The 27,075-nt window shown below is 37.8% G+C and overlaps 1 protein-coding gene across 3 annotated transcripts in view; it reads left to right on the top strand.

The window, feature by feature from the left end:
• The window catches only part of PRKG1 (protein kinase cGMP-dependent 1), a 1,115,575-nt gene that overhangs the window by 651,780 nt on the left and 436,720 nt on the right, over positions 1-27,075 (top strand). For 2 of the 3 annotated variants that reach the window (XM_070562421.1, XM_070562430.1), the window contains one exon: positions 20,649-20,754. In XM_070562421.1, coding sequence (XP_070418522.1) covers positions 20,649-20,754 — 106 coding nt within the window. Of the gene's footprint in view, positions 1-853; positions 968-20,648; positions 20,755-27,075 lie in introns of all 3 variants that reach the window. The other variant, XM_070562440.1, reaches the window with a different exon arrangement.

Here is a 27,075-nt window from a genome sequence, read left to right on the forward strand (position 1 = left end):
GGACTCAGTTCAATACTACCTTGAATGCAGGAAAAAAAATTAATTGAAAGCTTCAAGGACAGGTTTGTTTTATATATAGCCTTAAGAAATATAAACAGTGCAATAGCAACCAGCAGACAGACTAAGAATTCTGTCAAATCAAATATTTAATTTTATTAGACCCTTACTTCCCATCCTAAGCAATAACTGCTTAACTTTAAGCACTTGTAAAGAAAATGTAAAAAGCAAATATTTAACTAGGTTTAATAAAAGCAAATCAGCTCCCTTTCTCTGATATACCGGTAATGTTTGCTGAATACATACCCTGTGCCAACCACTATGCACATACTGACTTTTTTAATCCTCACAACACTGTGTGAGGTAGGTACTCTGACTAATCTAATTTTACAGATGAAACTGAGCCACAGAGAGGTTAAGGAACTTGCCCAAATCACACAGCTAGTAAGTGACAGAGCTTGGACTTGTATCCAGGCAACTTGACTCCTGAGTCCTCACTCTGTCTTCTCATTATGCGACAGTAAGTAAGACTTGGCTGCTGAAAGGCAGGTCCTTGGACTGGCAGCATTGGTATCATCTGGGCACCTGTTAGAAAGGTTAAAGGCCCACTCCAGACCTATAGAATCAGAATCTGCATTTTGACAAGGTCACCAGGCAATTCTTATATACATGTAAGTTTGCAAAGCACTGATCTAAGACTCTTACTAATAGAAAATAATCTATTTTAGAAAAAAAAATCAGTATTCTACCTCAATTAAATTGCCTCCTGATTTGTCCTACAGGTTTAGAATCTGTAGAAAAAGGATTAAAGTGTATAAGTAAGCTACTCTCTTTGTTTTTATGTCTCATGGTTCAGTTATAAGCCTGGGCACGGAAGTGTTTGTGATCATTCCTGTTTCTTAGACCACTGGTTCTGAAAATGTGGTGCCTGAACCAGCAGCATCCATCAGCACCACACAGGAATTATTAGGTATGTAAATCTGGGCCCTAACTAAGACTTATCGGGGGTGGGGCACAGCAATTTGTTTAAAAAGCCTTCTATGTGATTCAACCACCTGGAAAGTTTGAGAACCGCTGCCTTACTTCTTCTGGAATGGCACACTATTTGAATGAAATTATAAATTATACTTTGTTGTAGAGGCTTCCTTAAAAAGGCCAGTTTCTTTGTTTTGCAAATGAGACAGTTTATAACTGAGTCAAAATATCTGTGACGTGAACTTGAGTTTTACTGAAAACAAGCCACAGTCTTAAAAATAGGAACATAGTTTCTTGCAACAGGATGAGACGACTGAATTAACACTATTTCCCAAAGTGGCTAATTCTTTGGAAACGATTGGCTCTGCTGTTTGCCCCCTTGTCATCTTGGTTAACTCTTTCTCCATCCCTTTTGACATTTCATTATATTAGGTTGCTACTTCTGACCGTCTGCTTGTGAAAGGCCTGCCTGGCTCAGTTGTCTGATGTGTTTTTCCCCTGCTCTGGCTAAGGCTGCCCTTTGACAGGCTTCTGACTTCCCCATCTCCACAGCAATCATTCCGTTGGCTGCCCCACAGAGTCTCTTAGTGGAAGCGTAGAAAAGATTAAATGCATGCTGTGCATGCAGGATGGTGTCCTTCAACTCCTCTTTCTCTCCTTGCCTTGTAAAGTGATTGTGTCTGTGATTGTGGAGATGAGTAGCTTTCTTGAAAATTACCCATGGAATGTCCTTCCCTCCATGGTATTTCAGTGAAGCCTGGGTGTGTGTGGCACTCCCATCTGATTGTCAGCATCAGCTGGTGTGTGCTCTGATGTTTTTAAACTGGAAGCATAGGTTGGTTGTCTTTTTCAAAGTGAAAAAAATACAGAAACAGAAAAATTTCTACCTGTCAGGAAGAATGAATAGTTGTATCTTGCGACATTTCTAAAGAAATTGGAATAATTTTTAAAAACCACTGCCAGTGTATTTTATGTTTGGCATAAGTCCTGAAATGATTGTTGCTTTGTTAGTTATTGGAGCAGACTGATTGAACTATGATTGCACCCCAGAGCTTGTAATAGATTATGGGGGAATGTCTGCCTTATCTACTTCTAGTAAGCTATCCTTATCCCACATGTTTTATTCAGGCATTCACCTGACAATACGATTATAGTCTTGAACTTCTTTCCCTGATGAAATAAGAAACAATTTCCTAAGCCTAGCTCTGACTGTATAGTTTCATTAGTGTCAATTAGACTGCCATTAATTTAGCTTTAAAAGTGGTCATAGCTTTTGGAATAAAATGTTACATTCTTTTTGCCTCTCATTTCCCTTTTTATTATTGAAAAGACAAGATGTTATTGATGGAAAAAGGCTAACTTGTGGCAGGAGAGCAATTAGTGTGAAGACCAGGACTAATTAAAAGAAATACTCTTCACATTTTTTAGAATTGGGATTGCTCATGGGGGTTATTCTTTTTTCCTTCTGAAGCCATAAAATTGTAATTTGATTATTTTTATATAAAAAGCATTTGGAACAATATCATGTCGTCATCAGAAATTTCTCCTTTGTTTCTTTGTGGTATGGGTCATTAATGCCCTAAAAAAATTGACTATGATGCTAGGTGAGTGGTAAACCAGTGCTTGAAATGGGAGGGGAGGAGCAGTGGGGTTTTTGAGACAAACTCTGGTCTTTAGTTACCAAGTTTTTGTCCTTTGCATAAATATCTCTCCACTTCTACCATGACATGTTTTTGTTTCTCTTTGTTACTGTTTCCTGTTTGGAAAAATGAGAAAAGGAAAACATTTGCATAAAAATACTGGCCAGGAAAGCTGAAAGAGCCAGTAAAAAACTCAAAAGGGGAAATTTGAATCCTAAAAGATATTCCTGGCTTCCTACTTAAATGCAACTTGTAGCAGATCAATGTCTGTCTATTGTATTATTGATTTACAATAAAGGTGTCAAATTTCTGCTTGGCAGTACTAAGTGGAAACAAGATATGAACAACATTAAAGATTGAGGCTAGTTCTGTTATCTCCCCACTCAGCATTCTAAATTTTACACAATGAACTGCGTTGTACTCCAGCTGATGGCTACTGTCAACCTAAAGCCATGTCCAATATATGTTTGCATTTGAGCAGACATAACACACTCATGCCATGTTTAAATACAGAAAACCAAATTGATGAGAACTTAGCATGGTTAAGAAAGCACATATTGCTACTTTTGTCAGTGACTAGGGGACATCTCATTCAGCTAATATAGATAAATATACTGATAGTTATCTTAAGATGATAACGCTGTTTTATCTTTACAAGGTAATCGTGTATCTGTAGCAAGCCCTGGTGGTCTAGTGGTTAAGATTTGGCACTCTTACTTTTGCATCCTAGATTCATTTCCTGGTCAGGGACCCACATTACCCATCTGTCAGTTGTTATATTGTGGCGGATACATGTTGCTGTGATGCTGAAAGCTACGTCACCAGTATTTTGAATACCAGCAGGGTCATCCATGATGGACAGGTTTCAGTAGGGGTTTCAGACTAAACAGATTAGAAAGAAGGACCTGGCCACCCACTTCCTAAAACTGGCCATGGAAACCCCATGAATAGCAGCGGAGCATTGTCTGATACAGCACTGGAAGAGGAGAGGATGGCACAAAAAAAGCCGGGCAGGATTCTGCTCTTCTGTACACAGGGTTATTAAGTCAGAATTGACTCCATGGCACTAACAACAACAAATCCAGTTGTTGCACATGGGTTATGGAGCCTAAGCTGAATGGTCTCCATTTCTCATGCTTTGCTACATCCTCAGTGCAGGTTGTATTAGTTGTCCCTAAGAAAATAGATTTGAAATAGAACTTGAAATGGAAAGAAGATAGACTTGAAATCCCTAGAAGCCTGAAGTCTGTACTTGGTGCTATTGTCAGGGTAATTGTTAGAGATCTGGATTTTCAGAATGGCATGAACCATATCAGTGAAGTCAGAGAAGGTGGAGAAGTTGTTATATTTCATTAATTCTGCCCAAGATCTACTAAAGTCCTGGCTAGATTCTATCAAATTTGGTAGTACAGCAACTGGCGGGGCCCGGGGGGGGCGGGGTGTGGATTTGTTGTTTCTGAACTGAGTGGTAAGCGGTAGAGAGGCCTTGTGTGTGTTTTAGGAGTTTATGTCCTTAAGCTGAGTAAAGAGTGTCTGTTCTGGAGATGGAGCTAAATGAAACGAAAGAAATAGAATTTTTTATTTTTAAAGTTGTAAAGTAAAGTAAGGTTTTGCTAACTTGTTAACAGCAAAAATTTGACCAGTCGTTGCTTTCTGCCTTTGGACCAATTGTCCCCGTCTAGGGCTCACTGTAAGTACTTCTTCCTCGGGGAACTCTTTCCTCACCCCTAGGGTTGGGTTAGATGCTCCTGGTAGCCGCTCCCCATGTACCTTGTGAACCTGCCTGGTGAGCCTGGCACTCACCACTTGTTGCACATGGGTTATGCAACAGCTATTGGCAGCTTTTGGTTTATTGTTCTCTCCTCCACTGAGTCATCATAAGCTCCTAGAAGACAAGACATGTGTATGTATTGTTTGTTATCACATCTGCAGTACTTGGCAGTTAGTATTTCCTAAATATTTATTTGTGGAACAAATAACATCACATTCAAACCTCACTTATGACTTTAATACTTTTTTTTTTTTCTTTATTTATCAGTGCTTCCTAATGATTCTACTCAGTGTCTTGAAATCCTTAACCACTTCAAGAATTAGATCCGGTCAACCGGACTGCTTAAGATTTCTAGAAATGTGTCAGTTATTAGACAGTTTACCTTTGAAATAATCTACTTTTTATAAAGGTCATGCATTCCAAATTTATAATTTGGAAAATATAAATCTTAAATGAGTACCATGTTGATTTATTTTTGGTCATTGTAATTAAAATTACGTGATACATTGAGAATGCCCTTGAAATTCCTTTGGAAGATGAACTTTGTAGCCATCAGCATCTTTCTGGATAATCTTTGTAAAATCACTTAATCTCTCTGCACCTTGTTTTTTTTTGTTTTTTTTCCTACTGACAAAATGGAATTATAACTTGTCTTATCTAAGTATTGTTTCAAAAAGAATTAGAACCGTATATATGAAACCCTCTGAAAACCATAAACTTCCATTGAAATGACAATGATTTCAGAGTTTAATCTCCTTTCTACGTTCCGAACCTGTAGGTTAGAGCCCAGTGATCATGCCCGAATTAGCAATTTGTAAGGCGTTCAGGACTAGTTCTGGGGCTCCAGCCAAAGACCAGACTCAGACAAGCTTAAGTAAAAATGCAGCTTGATTGATCACATACTCAGAAAGGCGGGAAGGAGGAATACGTAGGGATGGGGCACTGGGCGTGAATTCCCCAGCATAGTGGTTACACAAGGAAGAGATACTGCTGGCAGACAACAACACACCCATGCAAGCCTTAGCTGAGGTCCAGCTCAAGAGTTTAGAAGCAACGCTGCTACATATATTCCACCAGTCTTCACCACCTTGTAGCAAATATACATCCTTAAACGATGTAAGCAAAGAATAGACGATGCTAGGTCTGCCATTATTTGCTGAAGGAGTTAGCACAATTATGCTGACCAAGGGCAAGTCATTGGGTGGCTAGGTTGCACTTTGAATATCACTTTGGTGCGTTGGTAATTGGTGCCATTGTGTGAAAATGACGCTTAGTGAAAGAAAAAGGGGTTATGTTTAATGTCTTTAAGCAGAGGATTGTCTTTCTAGAAATCCTGATCTTTTTTGTCCTGAAGAAACCAGTGATCCTGCTGTAAAACAAAGATGATACTGCTTCTTTCATCTTTGTAAATATAAGAACTCTCAGTTTCCTTACTGCATAAGAACACAACCAGCCACTGCATTCAGGTCAATTAAAGCTCATTTTTCTAATTGTTGAATAATCAGTTTTCCTTGCAACACTATGTGTCTTCCAGATTTAAAAAAAAACACAAGAAGGAAAATGGCATTCTCATAATATGCCAAAAGTAGACAATTTTGAAAATATAAAACAGCTGAGCTCACTTGACATTTCTTGATGTCATCTACTTGATCTGCCAGAGGAGGAGATGGTTAGAGATCTTCCTTTCCTCATGATTTTTTCCAGAATTCTGCCAAACTTAGAGAATTATATATAATTTACTAAAGAAGAGATGGGCCCAAAGGGGACATTTCTATTCCAAACCCTAGTATAGTCTAGAAAATAAATGGGAAGTCATATTGCATCTGTTTCTTTTAACCAGCTGTGTCATATACTTTGTTAATGGGACCTAGACAGAAGCATTGGTTTTCATATTTATGTGAGGAATTGAAAGTGGTCATAAATTATACCTGTTGAGTCTAGCCTTAAGGTGGCAATGCACTAAGGTGATGTGGAGTCACACAACAAAAATGGAAACTTCTAAAGCACATCAACAGTGAGCTCTGCAGGGAAGATGCAGGAGGGGCTAATAGACATATAATCTCAATGCTTCATTTTTTCCCCTCAAGGAATAGGATTAATTAAGAACACATCAAATATATGGCTTCTGGCATATAGACACACAGTTTGCAGAAAGAGAAACAGTATGATATAAGAACTGACTGGGAAAAGGGAAACCTCTTCCTTGGAGAGACCAAATTTAATAATATTTCTGAGTTGAAGTCACATAGTTCAATGCACAAGGAAAAGTTATTAGTAAGACTTTTTACAGATGTTTATTGGGATTTCAGCAAGTATGTAAGCATATGTTTTCAACATCTTGGTGTGGTGTTTAGGGAAGCAGCCCATCCAACTGACAAAAGGACTTACAGGTGTGGTACCATTGCCTTAATGAGATTCAAGACTTAAAATCTGTTGTTAGACACAGATGTGCAATGACATTTACCAAACATGTACTAATACTTTTGAATTAGGCACACTGTTCAAAATGTGCCAGCCTGCAGAAAATTGTGTCACCATAAGAAGGCTGTCAGCCGAACCATCTCAGTCACTTGCCAGAGACTGAAGCTTGTGATGGAAGCCCCTAATGTGCCATGTTTGGAGCCTCACTGATGTGATGTGGACGCTCTACATATTTAAGAGCCCACTGAAAATGAATCTCATTAAAGTAGATTGGCCACCCAGCCTGTTTCCTTTTCTAAAGGATCACAAAGCATCTGTTTAATAATTTTCAATTCTAGAATTTTTCTGAGCTTTGACTTCAATTAAATTCTGTAAGACCTGTTTATAATAGAATTAAGAACTATCCACCAATGACTTGTTGGGAGACGTTTATATCTAAAAGTGCCAGGCAGGAATATGTATGAGTTCTTCATTCAGCAAATATCTATTGGCCCTTACCATATGCCAGTAACCAGGGACACAGTGCACTAGGGATAAAAAGATGTACGAGACACACTTCTTGAGCCTTCAAAGAGCTCTGTGCTGCTGTAAGCCAGCTCTCTTGTCTTTGTCACCAAATTGACACACACTCAGTCTTTACCTAATTTCCCTCTTAACCTCGAAGCCTGTTTAAACCTGTATGCAATTCACCAGGTGATGTTTCTTTCCATTATTCTGAGGTAGTGAGCCAACTTCATGACTGCTCTAAACTTTTGTTCTTTCTTTTTTAACTCTCTCAGAATTCGTTGTCAGTATCCTGCAGGTTAGCGTGTATTTGTTCTTTGTTTCCTATGTATTTATAATATGGTCACATCATTAAAGGACATCCATGAGTGAATAACATTTTAGATGCCAGGTATCGTGCTGAGTATCTACCATAAGTTATTGCATTCATATCTGAGAACAGTTCCATGAGGGATATGTTGTTCTCTCAGTTTCCTAAAATAGACTAGTGACAGCTTAAATTACTTGCCCAAGACCACACAGCTCCTGAGTGGTACAGGGAAGATACTCACACAGGCCAGACTCCGGTGTTTTTACTTCTTTTGCATTCCTGACTCTTTAAATTTGTGCATAAAACATTGGATGAGACGCTATTTCCTTCACCAAAGTCAACAAATGATATCACCTTTTTTCTAGATATCTGGTTGTCTGACATAGGTCTGTCACTAGATCATCATCCTTTTGGTACAATGCCCCATACAGGGGGATGTTACCTCAAAATAACTATCATCATTCACTCAGTCATGTGGATCTGTGACTCATTCCTCTCTGCACTGATCCTTTAGCTACTGTGGAATCTTATGGTTCAGCTGCTCTTTTGAGCTGATCCAATGAAATTTCCCATCTGATTCAGGAATCCTTTCCCCACTATTGTATCAGGTGGTCTACTGGAGTTCTTCTTATGATGGAAAGCTTCTTAGTGCAAGATTCAGCCTTTGCTGTATTCCTTTTGTCTTTACATTGAGCCTGAATCACCAACCCTATAATTTCTAATTCCTAGTTTAGTTCTGTCCTTGACAAGCCAGAGAGAATTGCCTCTTAATCCATCAGAAATATTATGTGGTGGATTGATTCCAAATTTGGCTTGAGGTGGAAAAATTAAGTCTATTAACTTAAGATGGAATAATAAAGAAAGAAGTGAGTGCGTAAATAAAAATTACAAAAAGTTATCTTTGAACAGCAAGGTACTTGAGAACAAGGTCTGTATCTTATCTTTGTATCACCAGTGCCTAGCATGGTTCCTGGCACATAGTAAAGTCTCAAAGAATGCCTGTAGAATGTTTGTAATAAATGTCTCCCAACTCTTGATTTCAGGCTAGCTCTTAATTCTAGTGTAAAAAGTGCCATTGAATTTACTTGAAGTCTAATAAACTCATCAAATCCTTAGGACAGTTATTGAGTTTTCTGTTTCTCTTATCCAGACAGTATATCCTCAGTTTCTTCATCTTTTTCACAGATTGTTTCCCCCTTTGTAACCTAGTCACTTATTTTCCCTAAAACATTTGTCGAGTACTGTGGCCCATGAAAAATTCTGAAGTAAGGCAGTGTGATAAAATCCATAAAGGAGGCACAATCGGAAGGTCGTAAAAGTTTAGAAAGAGAGAAAGTTTAGCTGGGAGCAATTAGAAAGTCTTCATGGAGAAAGTAGTCTTTGAACTGGGTCTTGAAGGGCTACCAAGATTGTCATAAGTAGAGGAAGATAATTGGAGCAAAGACCTCGAGGCAAGGAAAGGAAGGGTATATTTGGAAAATGGACATTAGCATCATTGGATGAAATAAAAAGTATGTCTAAGGGGGGCTGGCCCCGTGGCTGAGTGGTTAAGTTCACGTGCTCCGCTGCAGGCGGCCCAGTGTTTCGTTGGTTCGAATCCTGGGCGCGGACATGGCACTGCTCATCAAACCACGCTGAGGCAGCGGCCCACATGCCACAACTAGAAGGACCCACAATGAAGAATAGACAACTATGCACTGGGGGGCTTTGGGGAGAAAAAGGAAAATAATTAAAAAAAAAATCTAAAAAAAAAAAGTATGTCTAAGGGATTGTGAGAGAGGAAGTTAAAAAGTACTTTGAACTGAATATGGATTAAATGCAAGGATGGAGAAGTTTTGCTTTATTTATAGGCAGTTGAGGGCCATTGAATGTTTTATGCCTAGAGTGACAGGATTAGGATAGTGCTTTAGGAAGATCAATCTTGAAGGACTGATTGGAGTAACGAGATTTTTCTTAACTGTGTTTTTCTGTAAGTAGCTCACAAGCGATTGTGTGATCTTTACTATTCTTTGCTACGCAGAATTTGTAGCATTTTAGTCTTCACAACTCTGTTATTATCTGTGGGTCTTCTGGCTCCTGCTTTCACTCTTGGTCCTTAATTTATATCTCAGTACGCAGAAAGCCACTTATTTCCTTGAGGCTCCTTCCTCGCTTCTTCCTGCTCTTTTTTGTAACATACCTGACCTTTGCTTCATGCCAAGTTGTTTCAGATGACCTGAGGTTTATTTGTTTGTTGTTTGCTCATTCCTACACCCTGCTTCCAACCCTCAGGCCCCACTACCAACATTTTATAAAGCTAAGTGTCCACAGGTTTCTAAATAATTGCACTTTGGTTTAACAGATGTAAGACAAGACAGCATATTGTTGTAAACAAGGACTGCAAGGAGAAAGACTGGGATGCTGAGGGAATTCCCTGCTCCCACAGCCTGGTTTTACATCCCCAGAACCTGTTACTAATTAGCACTTAGTTTTTAGTGTTTATGGACTTTGGTCAAGAAGAAGGGAGACATGGTTAAAGTTCTGCACGAGTGGAATTTACTCTGGCACACTTGAGTACTCATACACATTTATCTCTGCTGCCCTTGGTGACTGCTGTCAACTAGACTCAAGATGGTTCACACGGCTTTAACTGTTAAAAATGACTTCTTGAACTCCACTGAGAGTTACCGTGCATAAAAATTGGAGCCCGTAGAATGAAGCACAATACTTCTTGAGCTTTTTCACTGAAGGCCACCTAAAGACAGAGGTGGCTCCTGGTCACTCTGAAGGTTGGGAAGAGGAGCATGCTGGGCATGATGTGGTCTTGAGAGCCAAGAGGGAGAGGTTGGGTAGAAGGTTGTCACCAGGAGCCTGCCTAGGTGTAAAATATCTTTGAAGTCTCTCATTACACTAAGATTTTGGGTAAAATTTGTGGCCCACTTCTGTTTTAGTTTCAAGAAATCCTCCCCACCTCAATTATTGAAGTCAAATTTATATTCCATTTTGGTCCTGTGGTTTCTGAGTATTTAATGATGATGAGTAGGGTGGTGAAGTGGGTCAGAAAAATGGAGTGAGGAAAGCACATATTCTTACCCCAGTTTCAGAAGCACTGTATTATGAAAAAGAACCTAGGCTTTGGAGGCAGAATGTGACTGACTCCTCTAATTATTACATATGTGACCTGGGCAGTAACTTAGCCTCTCTCAGCCTCAACTTCCATATTTATAGAAACGGGGTAGTAATAACTTATAGGACTAATATAGGTTAAATAGATGTAACAAATGTAAAATTCTTATCATATCATATAGTAAATGTTCAATAATAGTACCCAAAATAATGTCCATTATTTATTATATCTGTGCTAAAATACATCACCATCCGTTTGGCTCTTCCAATATCCTTAGCATTTGAAAGTAAATTTAAATTTTAAAATCATTATGTTGGTTAGTATTTCAGTATTTTCAAAAAGTCACCGCTTGGCCTTACCAGTTACATTGTACAAGGTATGAAGTCAAGCAGAATTTAGAGAAACAACTGTTTCATTTCTATTGGCTTCATTACAGGGCAGCACGCTACATCACATCCTTTCAAAGAGATGACCATCATGACAAGAGTGATAGTAATTTTTCCACTATTAAGCTTATAATAATGATTATTCTTACCTGCAGTGTTCAATTTTACCATCCATCCTCTTCATAGAATAGATACATCATTAAAGTGATAACTTTCCTAAGCATGAAAGGTTAAAATATAACCCCCATACTAACAGTGAGGCAGTTTGCACAATGGACACTCCAGATGCACTGTAAACAGCCAATGGCCTTTTCTAATTATGAAACATTTGTCTCAGAATGTTCCGGCAGTTGGAATTTGGCTTTAGGCTAACATATGCCTTAATAATGTTGGGTAGCAGTTGTGGGCTTCATGGACCCCCTCAAGGTCTCTTCCAAGCCTCTGATTCTGTCACACTAAGTATCTGAGTGATCACAGATGATTCAAGCATCCAGAAATGTGGGGGAGGTAAAATAAACTTCTGGAATTCCTTGAGTATATAATGAAGTACCTTATGGTATGAGCTGGCGCTCTTTAATGTTGAAGGTGAAGTAGGAGAGTGAGCTAATGACACCTTTCCTTGTCCTTCCTCCTGCACTAAGCCCTCAAAAGCTTCTACTCTATTTAGACAGAATATACGGATCAGCAGAAAGTTTCCAATAAGACCCGCCTACTATCTGAGAATGTTCCCTGGAGAACAGGGGCTGACTTACGGAAGAATAAGTTAGTCTGGAATCCTTGTCAGAAAACTCAACTAATGTTTTGCTGCCAGGGAAAGATGCCTCAAATTGGAAACCAGTTCTCTTCTAATAAAGATTATGAGAGACCATGGTGATTTTCCAATGAAGTAGAAGAATAGAGACAGATTTTATTTAGACAAAATATTTGGCACACACACAAAATTCAATTTAGAAAATACTTGATGAGGTCTTACTTTATGCCATCCCGGGGAATAAGAAAAGCATGTGAAGAAATGATTATGTATTACGAGTATTGCTCTTCTACAGCAGCACTGACCAATAAAAATATAATGTGAGAGATATATGTAATTTCAAATTTTCTGGTGGTTACATTAACAAAGTAAAAGGGAACAGGTATAATTTTAATAGTCCATTTTTATTTAACCCAGTATATCCAAAATATTATCATTGTAACATGTAATCAATATAAAATTATTCATAAGATAGTTTATGTTCTTTTTTCATACAAAGTCTTCCAAATCTTGAGTGTAATTTACACGTATAGCACATTTCAATTCCCACTAGCCTCATTTCAACTACTCAATAGCTATATTTGGCCAATGGCTATCATATTGGACAGTGCATATTTAAAATTATCAAAGGCTAGGAAAATATAAACAGTCTTATAAAAAGTTTGGTCCGGAAAGGTCTGAAAAGGGAAAAAATATAGAAAAATAACTTTGAGCTGAACGTTACAAGGATGAGTGAGTTTTAGAAGACGTGTGTAGAAAGTCATTCTAGGTTGAAGTCATGAGGTTAACCATCATGAGCAAAGACATGGAGTAAAATAAGCTTTAATATGGAGCACTTGGGGCAGGCTGAAGGCTGGAGAGGAGGCTGGGAAGACCTGGGAAATGTTACCAGTGCTGTCTGTAGAATTTGAACTCTGCCTTGGAAATGCTAGGTACTGATTTCTTTTTTAAATATTGGTGAGAGCCTTATGGAAAATAAAAACAAAACAAAGCATGAAGGTATTTAGCTATCTAAACAAGTAGATACATCTGATCAACTTTTTCTTTATTGTGGTAAAATATACATAACAAAATTTATCATTCTAACTATTTTAAGTGTGCAATTCAGTGACATTAAGTACCGTCATATTGTTATGCAGCCATCATCACTATCCGCCTGAAGAAATCTTTCATCATCTCAAACTGAGACTCTGTACTTGTTAAAAAATAACTCCCCATTATCCCTGCCCCCACCCCCGTCCCTAGTAACCACTGTTCTACATTTTGTCTCCATGAATTTGACTATCCTAGACACCTCATATGAATGGAATCATATAATACTTGTCCTTCTGTGTCTGGTTTATTTCACTTTGTAAAACAATTTCAGTGTTTACCCATGATGTAGCATGTGTCAGATTTTCATTCCTGTTTTAAGGCGGACTAATATTCCATTGTTTGTATATACCACATTTTATTTATCCATCCTTCAAAGGACATTTGGGTTGTTTTAACCTTTTGACTATTGTGAATATTGCTGCTGTGAAAATTAGTGTACAAATAACTGTTTGTATCCCTGCTTTCAATTCTTGTGGAATTGAAGTGGAATTGAAGTGGAATAGAAGTGGAATTGCTGTATCACATGCTAATTCTTTGTTTAAATTTTTGAGGAGCCCCTTTTCATTGTCCATAGTGTCTACACTGGGGATTACCATTTTCCACAGTGTCAAAATGGAATACCATTTTCCATAGTGTTTATACCATTTCATGTTCCCACTAGTAATGTACAAGTGTTCTAATTTCTTCACAAACTTACCAACATTTGTTATTTTCTTCTTTGAACATAGCCATCCTAATGGGGGTAAAGTGTCATCTCATTGTGGTTTTGATTTTCATCTCCCTAATGTTTGATGGTGTTGAGCATCTTTTCATGTCTTATTGGCCGTTTGTATAGCTTGTTGATCAACTTTTGTAAACGGGAATATTGTCCCCAAAACATAAAACTTATTTGGCTGACACTTGATAATTTTTGTGACTTTTCATCTTGGCCTTCTTAACATTCCCAAAGTTGTCTGAGTGTTTGTCATGCCACTTACAGCAACCTAACACATTTATTTCTAGAGTGCAAATATCTATTGAAACAAATGATTCCAGAATGTTAAGATAATTAGACTTCTATATTATGGCAAACATAGTTCAAAAACTATGAAAACGTAGTTTGAAGTATAATGATATATTTATAATAGAAAAGAAAAGAAAATTATAAGCTTATTTGCTCAGTATAAGTCATTAGGTTAGTTTATGATGTGCATGGTTCTTACACTTAAAAAATGGCAGTTGTTTGCAAATACACTTGCCATCTGTACTTTTGATTAATAAGAATAGAGCATTCCTTATTTCGTTATTTTATTTCCAGGCTGCAAAGTTGGGTGTTAGGGTCAAATTCTCTCTCCCTGACGCGTCCTGTCTATTCAAGATCTTTGATACCTTTCAAATTCATTCATCTCTCTAGCTTCATTGCCACTGCCAGAGTCCACCCACTTGGATAATTACAAGAGCCTGCTGATAGCTCTCTCTCTAACTCTCTATGCCTAACTCTATCTCTCTCTCTCTTTCTTTTTGTCTCTATCTCTCTTTCTATCCCTGCCTCTGTCTCTCTCTTGCTCCCCCTAGTCCTGTTCTCCTCCAGTGAACTATTAGGCTACTGCTAACATGATCTTTCTGAAGTGAATCACCTACTTTAAACCTTCAGTGCCCTCTCCTCACTGACCTCAGGACCAAGTCCTAACTCTGCAGTAGGGATACAAGCACCATTTGTGTTTTCCTTATCTCTTCAGTTTCACCTCTGACTACCTCCTGCCTCACTCAGCACCTCAGCCTCCCTGGACCACTTGCAGTTTCCAAGAATCGCCTTTTCTTCATTACACATGTGAACCAGACTCCTCTTCCCGGAAAGTCCTTGGGGTGATAGTGGTGATGGGAGAAACCTTAAAATTATCTAGCTACTCCTTTGGAAGACTTAGTTCTGGAGCAAGGTCTGGAAGGCCCCTGCTGAGCTCAGTGTTAACTCTATTTGCTGAACCATGGGATCCTAGGTAATCCCGGGTGGAGGGCCAGGAATAGTCAGGGAAATCAGGCAAGTGGCTGTTTACTAAATAAGTATTATTTACTTCTTAACAGTTTGCATGCCTCTATGAATGCAGACCAGCTAAATATCAGTCCTGCCTTTTACCACTCCCACTGCCCCTTTCTCTGACCTAATCCTTGCTCCAGGACTTGCTTACAGCAGGCCCTCTTAATCTTATGGGTGTCATGGACCTATTTGTCACTCTGATGATGAATATGGACCCCTCTAAGAATAATGTTTTTAAAAGCATAAAATATGTAGGATTACAAAGGAAATCATTTATATTGAAATACAATGATAAAACATTTAATAATTAATTGTAATAAAAACATATTGAAAACAAGATCTAGAGGCAGGTCTGGTAACTACCATAATTTCAAAGTAATGATGAGTGTAAATTAGATTTAAGATATCTGCAGCAAACGTAGGATGATGTGAAAATAGACATGGTTTCTATTGGTGGCAAAGCACTACTGCGATTTGTTGCCTGCACTTACCATAGAAAGAAATGCTAAATTTCAGTGACAGGCTAGTAAAAATAAAGATTTTTTTTTCCCACCTCACATTCACAAATCCCTTGAGTTCCATCCACAGACTCCTTGGGGCTTCATGGATCCCAGGTGTCTCAGTTCAGGGGGCTACAACATGTACCATAGTCCAGGTGGCTTAATCAACATTTATTCTCACAGTTGTGGAGCCTTGAAGTTTTAGGTCAGGGTGCCAGTATGGTTGGGTTCTTGGTGAGGACTCTCTTCCCTGGTTATGTTTGTCACAAGGCCTTTTCTTGGTGTGTGCACACAGAAAGCACGTGTGTCTCCTCCTCTTTTTATGAGGACATTGATCCCATCATGTGGGCTCCATCCTCACGACCTCATCTAGGCCTAATTACCTCCTGTGATATTGTGATTTATAATAAGAAATATATATTTGGTCCTAGTCCCTGTTTCTTGCACACAGCTCCTAAGACCCTTGGAATTTCCTAAGTGTTGAGAGCAACAAAGATGTCTCTTGCTGTGTTAATCAGTTGCCACCAACCAATGATTTAATCAATCATGCCTATAATGTGAAACATCCATAAAAACCCTAAGGACTGGGCTTGGAAAGTGCTGGGAGAGTGGTGCACCTGGAGAGGGCATGGGAGCTCCATGTCCTTTCCTCATACCTTGCCCTATGCATCTCTTCCATCCTCTGGCTGTTCCTGAGTTATATCCTTTTATAATAAGCCAATAATCTAGTAAGTAAAATGTTTCTCCGAGTTCTATGAGCTACTCTAGCAAATTAATTGAACCAAGAAGGGGGTCTTGGGAACCTCTGATTTATAGCAAGCTGAGCAGAAGTACAGGTACCAACCTGGGCTTGTGAGTGGCGTCTGAAGTGGAGTTGGGAGGGCATAGTCTTGTAGGACTGAACACTTACCCTGTGGAATCTGATGCTTTCCATTGGTAGATAGTGTCAGAATTGATATGAATTATAGAACACCCAGCTGGTGTCCTGAGAATTGATTGTTGGTGTGGAGATCTGCCCTTTCCACACTGGAATTGGTACCAGAACGAAAGGCCTCACCTCAGAATACCATGTCATTTGGGATTAGGACTTTAGCTTTTGAATGTGTGGGAGACACAAACATTCAGTCCACAGCATCAGGTGAAGAACCCTGACTTAGATGAGTCTCTTCTGGAAAGCCTTCTTTTTTTTTTCCTGCTTTATCTCCCCAAATCCCTCCTGGTACATGGTTGTATATCTTGGTTGCAGGTCCTTCTAGTAGTGGCATGTGGGACGCCGCCTCAACGTGGCCTGACGAGTGGTGCCATGTCCGCGCCCGGGATCTGAACCAGCAAAACCCTGGGCCGCCACAGCAGAGCACACGAACTTAACCACTGTGCCACCAGGCCAGCCCAAAGGCTTCTTTAATCATCCCTTGTTAGTTCCTCCCCACAGGGAGTCTGTGATATCTTTTCTGTGTATTCACAGCCCCAGATACTTGCTCCCTGCTAGCCACTTACTCTTTATTTGTTGTTCTTTTATACTAGACCAGGAGTCAGCAAGTGATTTCTGTAAAGGGCCAGATAGTAATATTTTAGGCTTTATGGTTCATATAGTCTCTGTCAAAATTACTCAATTCAGCCAGAAACAATATGTAAATGAATGAGCGTAATTGTGTTCCAATAAGACTTTTATGGACACTAAAATTTGTTTCGTATAATTTTCATGTGTCACGAAATATTCTTCTTTTTAAATTTTTCAATCATTTAAAAATACAAAACCCATTCTTAGCTAGTGGCCCATACAGAAACCAACCATGGGCTGGATTTGGCGTGGCTGATAGTTTGTCAGCCTCTGTGCTGGATCACACGTTTCTTGAGGGCAGGAACTGTAAATTTGTTTTCTATCCTTTACGTATAGCACCAGTGTTGGCTATATTGGTGTACAGTAAATATGGGCTGAATAAATATTTGAGTCTATAAGTGCTTTATGCCCACATATGCTTTCTCAATATAATTCCAAAATTTGAATTGGACAGCAGATGAATTCCCCGGTAGAAGAATTTAAGCCAAACCCAGCTTTGTGGTCTCTTATTTTGTGGCTCCTTCCTCTCTAATCTTGGTATCCCCTACACAAAGGCCAACCATTGCCTATGTTGAAGGTGTTCTTAATGTACTCATGCACTTAGAGATGTCAGAAGAATGGAAACTTACATATTTTCCACTGAAAATACATATTTTCACTGAATAAGTTCCACTGAACTTACATATTTTCAATGTAGTCTTAACCTGAAAAAAATGATAAATGTTTCAGCAGAGAATTTTAGATAACTTGAACAAAAATGAAAATCTCTCCCTAACAATTTCTCTGCTTTATACCCTTCAGACTCAAACGTTCAACAACAATAATCATTGTGAAAAATCACAGGAATTTTATTTGCTAAGTGCTTGTTCCCTGCAGAGATTAATACACCATTTAAAAGAGTTTCATTTTTATTCTTTGAATGGTCTCTTTAAGTTATGGAAGCAACAGACTTATCCTCCAGCAGACTGTTTAAGAAGCAAGGTGTTAATCATAACTCTAATATAACCACATTTTTGATAACAAGTCAAGGTGATTATCAGTCATGCTTGCCCACCTGTAAAATGCTGACTTGACTAGTTAAGTCTATTGGCTGAATATAAAAAAGGTTTTGGCACCTTACCCAAGGTCATGGGCAAATTTGCAATCTCATCAAGCCATGCACATTATCATGCAAAATATATGAAACACAGTTTTACTTAGAGACATTTCAATAGTCCACGTAAACGAGAATCAGAACATAAATGAAAATATTGAATTCTGTAAACTTAATTTGAGAGATCATTTTTCAACAGCCATTGGTTTAGAGATTATTCATCTCAGTAGACATGGATTATGATATCTAAAATTCAGTTTAGACATTTTAATGTGACATTAGAGTCCACCTATGCTTACTTTGTTTTTCTTACAGGAGAACTTCATGTACAGAAATTACATTAGTTAACAAATATACCCAATGCTTATCAAATGAAAAAATAATACCCTGAGTGAGGGGAGCTTATAAGAAGTGAGACAAGGACTCTTCTCTGAGGGAATGTGCAGATTTATTTGTGGAAACATGATACAGCAGACACAGCAGAGATAATTAACCATATTGGTAACATGTGCTAAGTGTCAATGAGTGACACAGGTAGTAAAAGCCGTAGTTGTTCACACAATAGAAGGTTGTTCATCAGGAGGAACCAGTGACGGAGGCTGGCCTTGAAGTTTGAACTCAGACATAAAATGTTTGGTCTCAAACACACACACACACACACACACCCCACACACACACAACACGCAGAACTGCCAAGCCTTTTCTCTTACTCCCATTGCTGCCATATTCATTAAGTCCCTCCTCTCTTGACTCCTGAATTACTGTGGCCTCTGCTTGGTCCTCTGTGCTCATCAATCCTTGTTTGAAACTGTGCATACAACATATTAGCAGAACAATTTTCCTCACACAAAACTTTCATCATATTACCACTCTGCCCTATGGTTTTTCCATAAGTTGTTATTTGGCAACACCAGTGTTGGTCTGTATTCTGCTTGACTTGTGTGTCTGAATCCAATTTATGCCCCTTCTAGATTAGTCTTTCTCATCTGTCACTGTGATCATCTCTCTGTTTAACAGCCTGTAAGAGAAACCTTCGTATATTGCTGCTAGGATTATACATCGTGAAGACTTTCTGCTGGGCAAAGTCTTAAAATATGTGTATACTTTACTTCTCTTAGATATTCTGCTTCTAATCATTCCTTTGAGGTGCATTTTAAACATATATGTATGTAATAGTACAACTATTTTTATTGCCCCTATTTTTAAAATAACAAACTCGGTTGATGTATCCTAATTTGTCCTTTGGAGGGAGGCATTTCTATACTGGAAGTACCTAAGAAACATTAAGAATGATAATGAATATAGAAAATTTTGGGGTTTTTCTTGTAAGGATTTAAAATATCGATCTATTGCATTCACTGAACTTAGTCTGAGACCTATGAAGAAGAGAGAATTGTATTCTTCCATCTTTCTCTGTTTTTGGCTCATTAAACTATATCCTGGCCCCATTCACTGATCTTTCTAAAACCTCTGAATAGCCCTTCTCTACCCCATATCCCATGGGTATGATGTATGAATTGGCTTTCTTAGTTCATGTGTTAACTTAAAATATTTTCAAGAGGAAGATGGGCACGGATGTTAACTCAGGGCCAGTCTTCCTGAGCAAAAAGAGGAGGATTGGCGGCAGATGTTAACTCAGGGCTAATCTTATTTAAAAAAAAAAAAAATTCTATTGTGAAAATTTGCAAATACACATAACAATAGAGCATAGTAAAATAACCCTCTTGTATGCCCATCACACAGATTCAATTACCAAGATTTTTAGTGCACTCTTCTTTTAAAACATAAGTTTATCTTGATATATTGTTCTGTTGCACTATTACAGCTTTCTTTTCTAAAACTTGTCTTTTAGTCATGTGCTTAATAGATCAAATGGTGAAATTCTGTGGTATTCAGTCTTAATACTTAATTATTCACTGTCAAAGACAGTGGTAGGTAAGAGTAGAAATTAAAATTCAACAAACATACCTAATATAACTTCATAGGGTAAATTTGGGCACAGGTTACGATTTGTAAAATGAGCTTTGTGTAGAAATTCTTGTGGAATTATCATTTCTATTATATTAAATTTGTCCCGAAACCTGAAACTTGAATTTTCACCTCTACTTTTTGCAATTAAAATGTGATCATATGAGTCATTAACACCATTCTGGATAATTACCAGGGAGTGTTAATACTTATGAACCTCTCTTTCTTTTCATTCAATTTTCTTCATATATGGTCTTGGAATTACTAAATATTTTCAATGTGTGTACTTAGGCATTCTCATCCTTTAAGGACATAACAGCAACAGGAACCTTTCTCTTGGACAATAATATGAGTATGGAAAATTATGAAGCATATTTTGCCTGTAAGAATACTTGCCTTCTTAATGAAACAGAATGGCATTATGATCTTAGCTTTCAATGAAGGTTAATCATTTTCATACTTCTCACAAATAACTCATCTCTTTTGTATGATATAGTTCACAGTTGAATTGTCTAATTAATTTTTCCTTGTTTGTTTTCTTTTTCTTTTTCTCCAGCTCTTGTAAATGTGAAACTCTGGGCCATTGATCGACAATGTTTTCAAACAATAATGATGAGGACAGGACTGATCAAGCATACCGAGTATATGGAATTTTTAAAAAGGTGGGATGCTTTCTTTTCTCCTTCTGAGAGCACTTACTGTCTTTTCAACTCTCTTCTCCGAAAGGCAGCACAAGGAAGACTTTTTGCTTTTATCTCAGCCTTAATAGCCTACAAATTTGCAAAAGTGCATGACTTTGGTCTGACTTCTTTCTATTTCTAGTGCCAATTTTCATATGTGGTTAAGCCAGAACTTCAGTTTCATTCAACATTCTCTTGTAGAAGAGTGCAGCTCAGAGAAACAAATGACAATTTGCCTGAACAAAAAAAGATATTGAGTCCATCTCTGACTAGTGTGTATCAGCTAATATATTTATGGTACCTCTTCTAAAGCAACCCAAGGTATAAGACTGAATCATCTCTTATGTGAGGTTCCATATTAAAGGTCAGATGACTAAGATGGAAAAGTTCCGAGAAGCTTATTATCCTTTAATCCTCAGTTTAATTTCCCAAATTAAATTCATTTTATGTTACAGTTTTGAAATAGCAAAAGCTTTTCTTTTCTTGATGCTATATATTATCATAATAACTCAATATAGCATGGAAATTGGAATAAAAACCCAGCTTTTCATTTCTTAGAAATACACTGATATTCACTGAAATGCATTTCTTTTTCTCTAAGCTTATTTTATTTTGAAGAAATGTATTATTGTAGAATTAAAAAGAATATTGGCAACTCTGATGACTTTGTTTCAAAAAGTAGTTATTTTGTATCATTTTCTTTTGAAAATAGAGCCATCATTAAGCAGCGAGGCATAGATTATGTGAGCTAAAGGGGAATGAGTGTAACACCAATTGAGATTTCATTTTTGAGAGCTAGAATATTAAACTAGCCTTTTCATTTTGTATTTTCATTTTTGGTGAAAAATAGTTTAAATGGAGCTAAAAAATGAAATTCACATTTTGTTTCAGTGCTACATCTTAATAGATACCTACTGAATTTTCTTAAGATGTAATTTCAATAATCCTTACTTGGGTATTTATTGGGATTAATTTATTTTGATTATGATTCATTGTTTATACATTTTTAATTTCCACACAAAATTTTTTCTTCATATTCCTTCTGAAGGGACAATAAAATTCTAATTAGATGCCAAACAATAAGATATTAAAATGCTACTGTATCAGGACGGTGTTGGTTTTTTTCTTCACTGTCATTGAGTGAAACATTTAGGAGAGGTGGAAATGTAAATTTCTGTTTGGAGTTTAATATAATTTGCAAGGAAATTAAATTATTCAGGTGCCGTGGGTGTGTGTTGATATATATATATATATATATATATATATATTTATGTATATATGTTGAGATGTATGTGTTAATATATACATTGATAGATGTATATAGAGAGATAGTTGTGTGTGTATGTGAATGTTATGGAGAGGGAGAGACAAAGAGAATGAATACTCATTTTTAAGCCATTATTTAAAGCATAAGTTATTGATTTTTTCTGATGCAGCCCTAATAAAGAAAGATTCCAGTTAGTAATCAATGAAATGCTTACTTCTAGACAAAGCCCATTATTTGTCTGATGTGCCTAAGCGCTAGGCACTTATGATGTTGGTTTTAGCTTCCATAAATTTGTCCTCCCAAGGAAATGGAATGAATGCCAATGCTGTCTTGCATGACTCGAACAAAAAAATTTTTTAAGAAGAACCATTTGAGGGAATGGACATGTCTCATTGTGTTTTTGCTTTTCTTTTCATTGACCCTGAATATATTGTTATTTTTATATTATTCTCAGAGTTGCCTAAATTTGTGTTATCAATTCTGACAATTCAAACTTTCAACAGTAAAAGTCGGTTTGCCAGAGTGCGTGCACATTTCTTATTGGTTAGCTTAGAGCGGGTAAAGTTTAATGGGTTGAATACAAAAGAGGAGGGCTGTGACTTTGATGTCACTTTTCATTTGGCCACTCTGTAAAATATCAAGTCCACATCATTTCTGAATGTAGTACTGGACTCAGAGTCCAGAGAGGTGACACAATGACCTCATTGCCTAGGGCCAGCTTGAATCTTCCTAAATCATGGCTGTGACCAGCTGGTTCTCTCCGTAACCCTTCAGTGGCTCACAATTCCTGTTGAATTATGTACAGCCTCATTAGCTGCATATTCAAGACCCTCCCATAGTGCAATGCCAGCCTGCTGTCTCACCTTGGTTTCTTCTTGCCCCAGGCAAACCAAAGGATTCCATGTGCCTGGGCAGTCCCTGTGTTTTTACACAGTATACTGCCTCTGTTGCCTTTTTCCTCACCATCTGTGTTCAGATCTCTCTGTTCTTTTTAGATCCATCTAAAAGCTTCCTTTTCCGCAGATACTGACCTCATTGCACTGAGGAGTAACCTCTCCCTCCTCTGGAGCTTCATCTCTACCATGAGTGTCATTTTCTACTATGGTTTATTATAATCTGGCTACTAAACTTATTTTGACTTCTAGACTATAAACTTTTCAGAACTGGAGCTATTTCTTAAGCGTCTTGGTATTTCTTCTTTGGCACAAAACTTACTGCTTTATAGATAGGCAGTTTATCGGACAACAAATGCAGGGCCAGTACGTAATTTGCAGGTCCCAGTGCAAAATGAAAATCCAGGGCTCCTTTTCCAAAAATTGTTAAAAATTTCAAGACATTGACAGCATAGTATTGAAGCAAGTATAGGAATCTCCTAAGCTTGGGCCCTGTGCTATTGCACAAGTTGCACACTCGTGAAATTGAAAGAGTGAATAATATTCATTCCTCCTTCACATTCCCAGATTGACTATACTTGCTACTGTTTATTTTGCAAGACTATTAAGAGATGGCATAATATCCCCAAAGGAAATAATGATAGATATTGCTAAAAACTCAGATGACAAAAATTTATTAAAATTTTCTACCATAACTTCAGAATTGTTTTCATTTCCTGGTTTATTGTTGATTTTTAAAAATGTTGCTTACCACTGTTTTACATCATGTAAAATTTTTAAAGTTTTATATAGTCAAGACAATCAACTTTTCATGTTTAAAAAGGCTCACCTACCTTAACATTATAAAACTACAGACTTAATACTTGAAAGTTCTGTATAGTGATCTGTGGTGGGGGGGGTGTTTTTCTCTAATGTGTTTGCTAAATAAAACTTTCATTTGATATTTTTTGTGATGGATATCATATACTTTATATTTTATGGAGGAGTTAAGGGGATAAAGCAATTGTGACACTATCAGAAAAATAAAAACTCTAGCAAGTGATATTACAAATCATCAGAATTCTTCACTGTAGGGGTTGCTATTGTGCATTGGAATGCCTTCCTAATTGAGGCATTTTAGGGTCAGTGACAGGCTAAAAGAGGAATGATCCTATATCTCTGCTCATCTCCCCATATTACTCTTCCTCTTCCTTTTTCTAAATAAGCATGTAAGTTTGGAGGATGAGAAAAAGTAATACACCAGGCATGTAAATGCACTGCTAATGTGCAAGGATTTTTCTTCATTGTCAAAGTTGGTTTTTGTTTTCATTCCAGTGTGTTTACCGATTTTGTAACTACCAGTCATGTGGTTTGGCCCTCTTTTTGCTATTAAATGCCACATCAAACTGTGATTCTGGCTCTGTAATCCTGTTTTGTCGTTTCTCTTTTGTGCCTGTATTCCGCATTCCCTCATGTAAACACAGATGTTCCCATGCAAGCATAGCAAAAAAAATATTCAAGGGATAGTGCTATTAAGCAAGGCAGGATTGCTATAGGTCCAGTAGCAATTCTCCCAGTTGCCAGCATTTTCCATTTTCCTTGGCTACTGAAAAGTGCTGTTGGTTTTAAGATGGATTCTGAAAAATGGGCCAAATAACTGCCAGAGTTAATTTGTGTTGCTTTTTTCCGAGCATTTTCTCTATGCTGCTGTTGGCACTGGCATCTATAGCCAGAACAGCTTTAGAATGCAGCTGTGTACCCCTGGGATGTGCTTGTAGGAACTGGGTTTCCTATTGGTCCCAGACTGATGATGATGACGACAATGATGATGAACTATTTATATCACTTGCCTCACTGACAAATCACAGGCATAGCAGGGAATGCTTGGAGCTTAAGCTACTCAGTTGATTCCACTGACAGTCACAAAACTTTTCTTCATCTACTAGGGAATCTTATGGCAAGTCAGTTATGCTCATGTCATCTGCCTGCATAAAACCTTTCCATGACTTCTCATCACTCCTAAGATAAAGCCTAGTCTTTGTCATTGTCTTCAAAGCCTTCCTGCCCTGAGTCATCTCACTGAATATCTTCTCCTTCCTCATTCTCTCATTCTCTCTTTGCTCCAGTCGCTTGGTAGATTGTCATTTCCTTATATGCTCCGTGCTCCCTCCCAGTGGAGATCATCCCAAGGGACTCCTCTCCCTTCGAATGAATATTTATCAGGGTGATCTGTGGGGTGGCACATGAGGTATGCCTGCTGTGGCAGCAAATAGGATCTGATATCTCTCAAGACAGTTATAAATTTCTGATTTCCCTCCCCTGAGTTGAAAGGGGCATCAATAATATTAGCCACCAAGTTTCACACTGTGTTTTCAGTAACTAGAATTTTAAAGTTTGGAGGCTTTGAAGGTCTTTGGTGATTATTTGGTTCTCAGCTGACTTTTCAGCCATTAAGGGACTTGGAGGTATTTTTCACTTTTAAAACTACCAGTCGTGAGGTTTGGTCCTCTTTAGGCAGAAGCGTAGACCTGCCCCACGAATCCCTGATCACTGGAAGCTAATTTCTAACAAAGCCCGAAGCTAACAGCTCCCTATAAGGGCCTTAGCAGCAACCACGTACAAGGAGTCAAGAAGAGGAGTGGGCCTCGGGTGAATCTAGAGCTACTCTGATGATTCTTCCTTCAGCCACAGCGTCCTTGTTGAAAAGCCCTGCTAGATTTCGGTGCTGTGTAAAGATCCTTATTCCTTATCTCTATGACTAGGGAGTAAGCCCCAAGTCTAGTTTGTTCTTCCCCCTTATTCTCTAAAACTGTAATACTTGTATACACATGTAACACGTGATTAATAATATGCTACTTATATATGCATATTAGAAAAGTAAGTGATATCCCAAAAGAAAAGTGTGACCCTGTGACTGAAACTTCATGCTATCCTTTGATATCAAAATGGCCTTCACAATGAGGATAATTTTTTCATTTTGGGTTGACTCTATGACATCTGCCTATAGTCTATATCTAGACCTAAACTTCCTGAAACTTCTCTTTGCTTGCTTTACATTTTTCTTATGTGGTAGTTTTGACCATACCTGCCACTGGCAGGGGCCTATGCAATGATGCGTCTTCACCTCTGTGGTCTGATAGATCAACAGGGATTAAACAATTTTAGGTTTAGAAAAATCTAAGATATGATGTAGTTTAATCACTGCACATTTTATCTGGGAAGCAACTGAGTCTCAGAAAGGCCAAAATAAGCTTACATTTAGGTAGAAACAGAACTTGGACTAGAACTCAGCTTTCTGAATTCTCTATCTGAGTGTTCTGACAGACCTGGACTCAAGTTCACAGTTTGTTTTGAATGGAAGCAACTTACTTATATTATTAATGTGATATTACACAGACTTCTTTTTCTATTCTCTGTATATCTTTACTTTCACTCTTGGATTAATAAAATTTCTAAACCCTTTGCAAGTTTTTCTTTCTCTGATCCAATTTGAAAACTTAAGAATTTTATTTTCTTATAATTCAGTCCAACAGGTCGCCTTGTTTCTGAGATTTATATTCTATTTTACATCACATTTATTAAAGTACAATCAGGGAGGTGTTTAGAGTTCACTGAGTACAATATAAAGTTGTAAAGGGATATGACAGGTCACTCGTTTTACCGATGATTACCGATGAGAGTATTGAGGCCTAGATTGGTTATGTGAGTTGCCCAAAGTCACACAAAAAATTGGTAGAATAATGATCCAGTTCCTGGCTCCCAGGTAAATTTGAAATTTGGCTATTTTAGAATGTCAACTGTCTTTTGTTCAAAATCTCCAGGGTGATATTCTCCACAATCTTGACTAAACATATGTTCCAGTGTTTCTCAGTTCCTCTAGGATATTCTTTAATGCTCCTGCTAAAGTCATCATAACCCCCATGGAACAAGAAAGCAACTGCACTCAAGCTGCCACTGTAATGTCAATTTGAAATGACAGATGTGGGGTGGAGCCTGAAAATTTACATTTTTTAACAAGTTCTCAGCTGATGCTCGGGCTGCTGGCCTGCAAACGGACGGCTCTTGGAGAATCACTGCTCTAGGACATAAGATGAATGTAGAAAACATATTGAAAATATTTTAAGTGTTTTTATGACATTGATATGAAAAGAGTATCTGGGTTAA

This window comes from Equus przewalskii, chromosome 1 (assembly GCF_037783145.1).
Source record: "Equus przewalskii isolate Varuska chromosome 1, EquPr2, whole genome shotgun sequence".
NCBI lineage: Eukaryota > Metazoa > Chordata > Mammalia > Perissodactyla > Equidae > Equus > Equus przewalskii.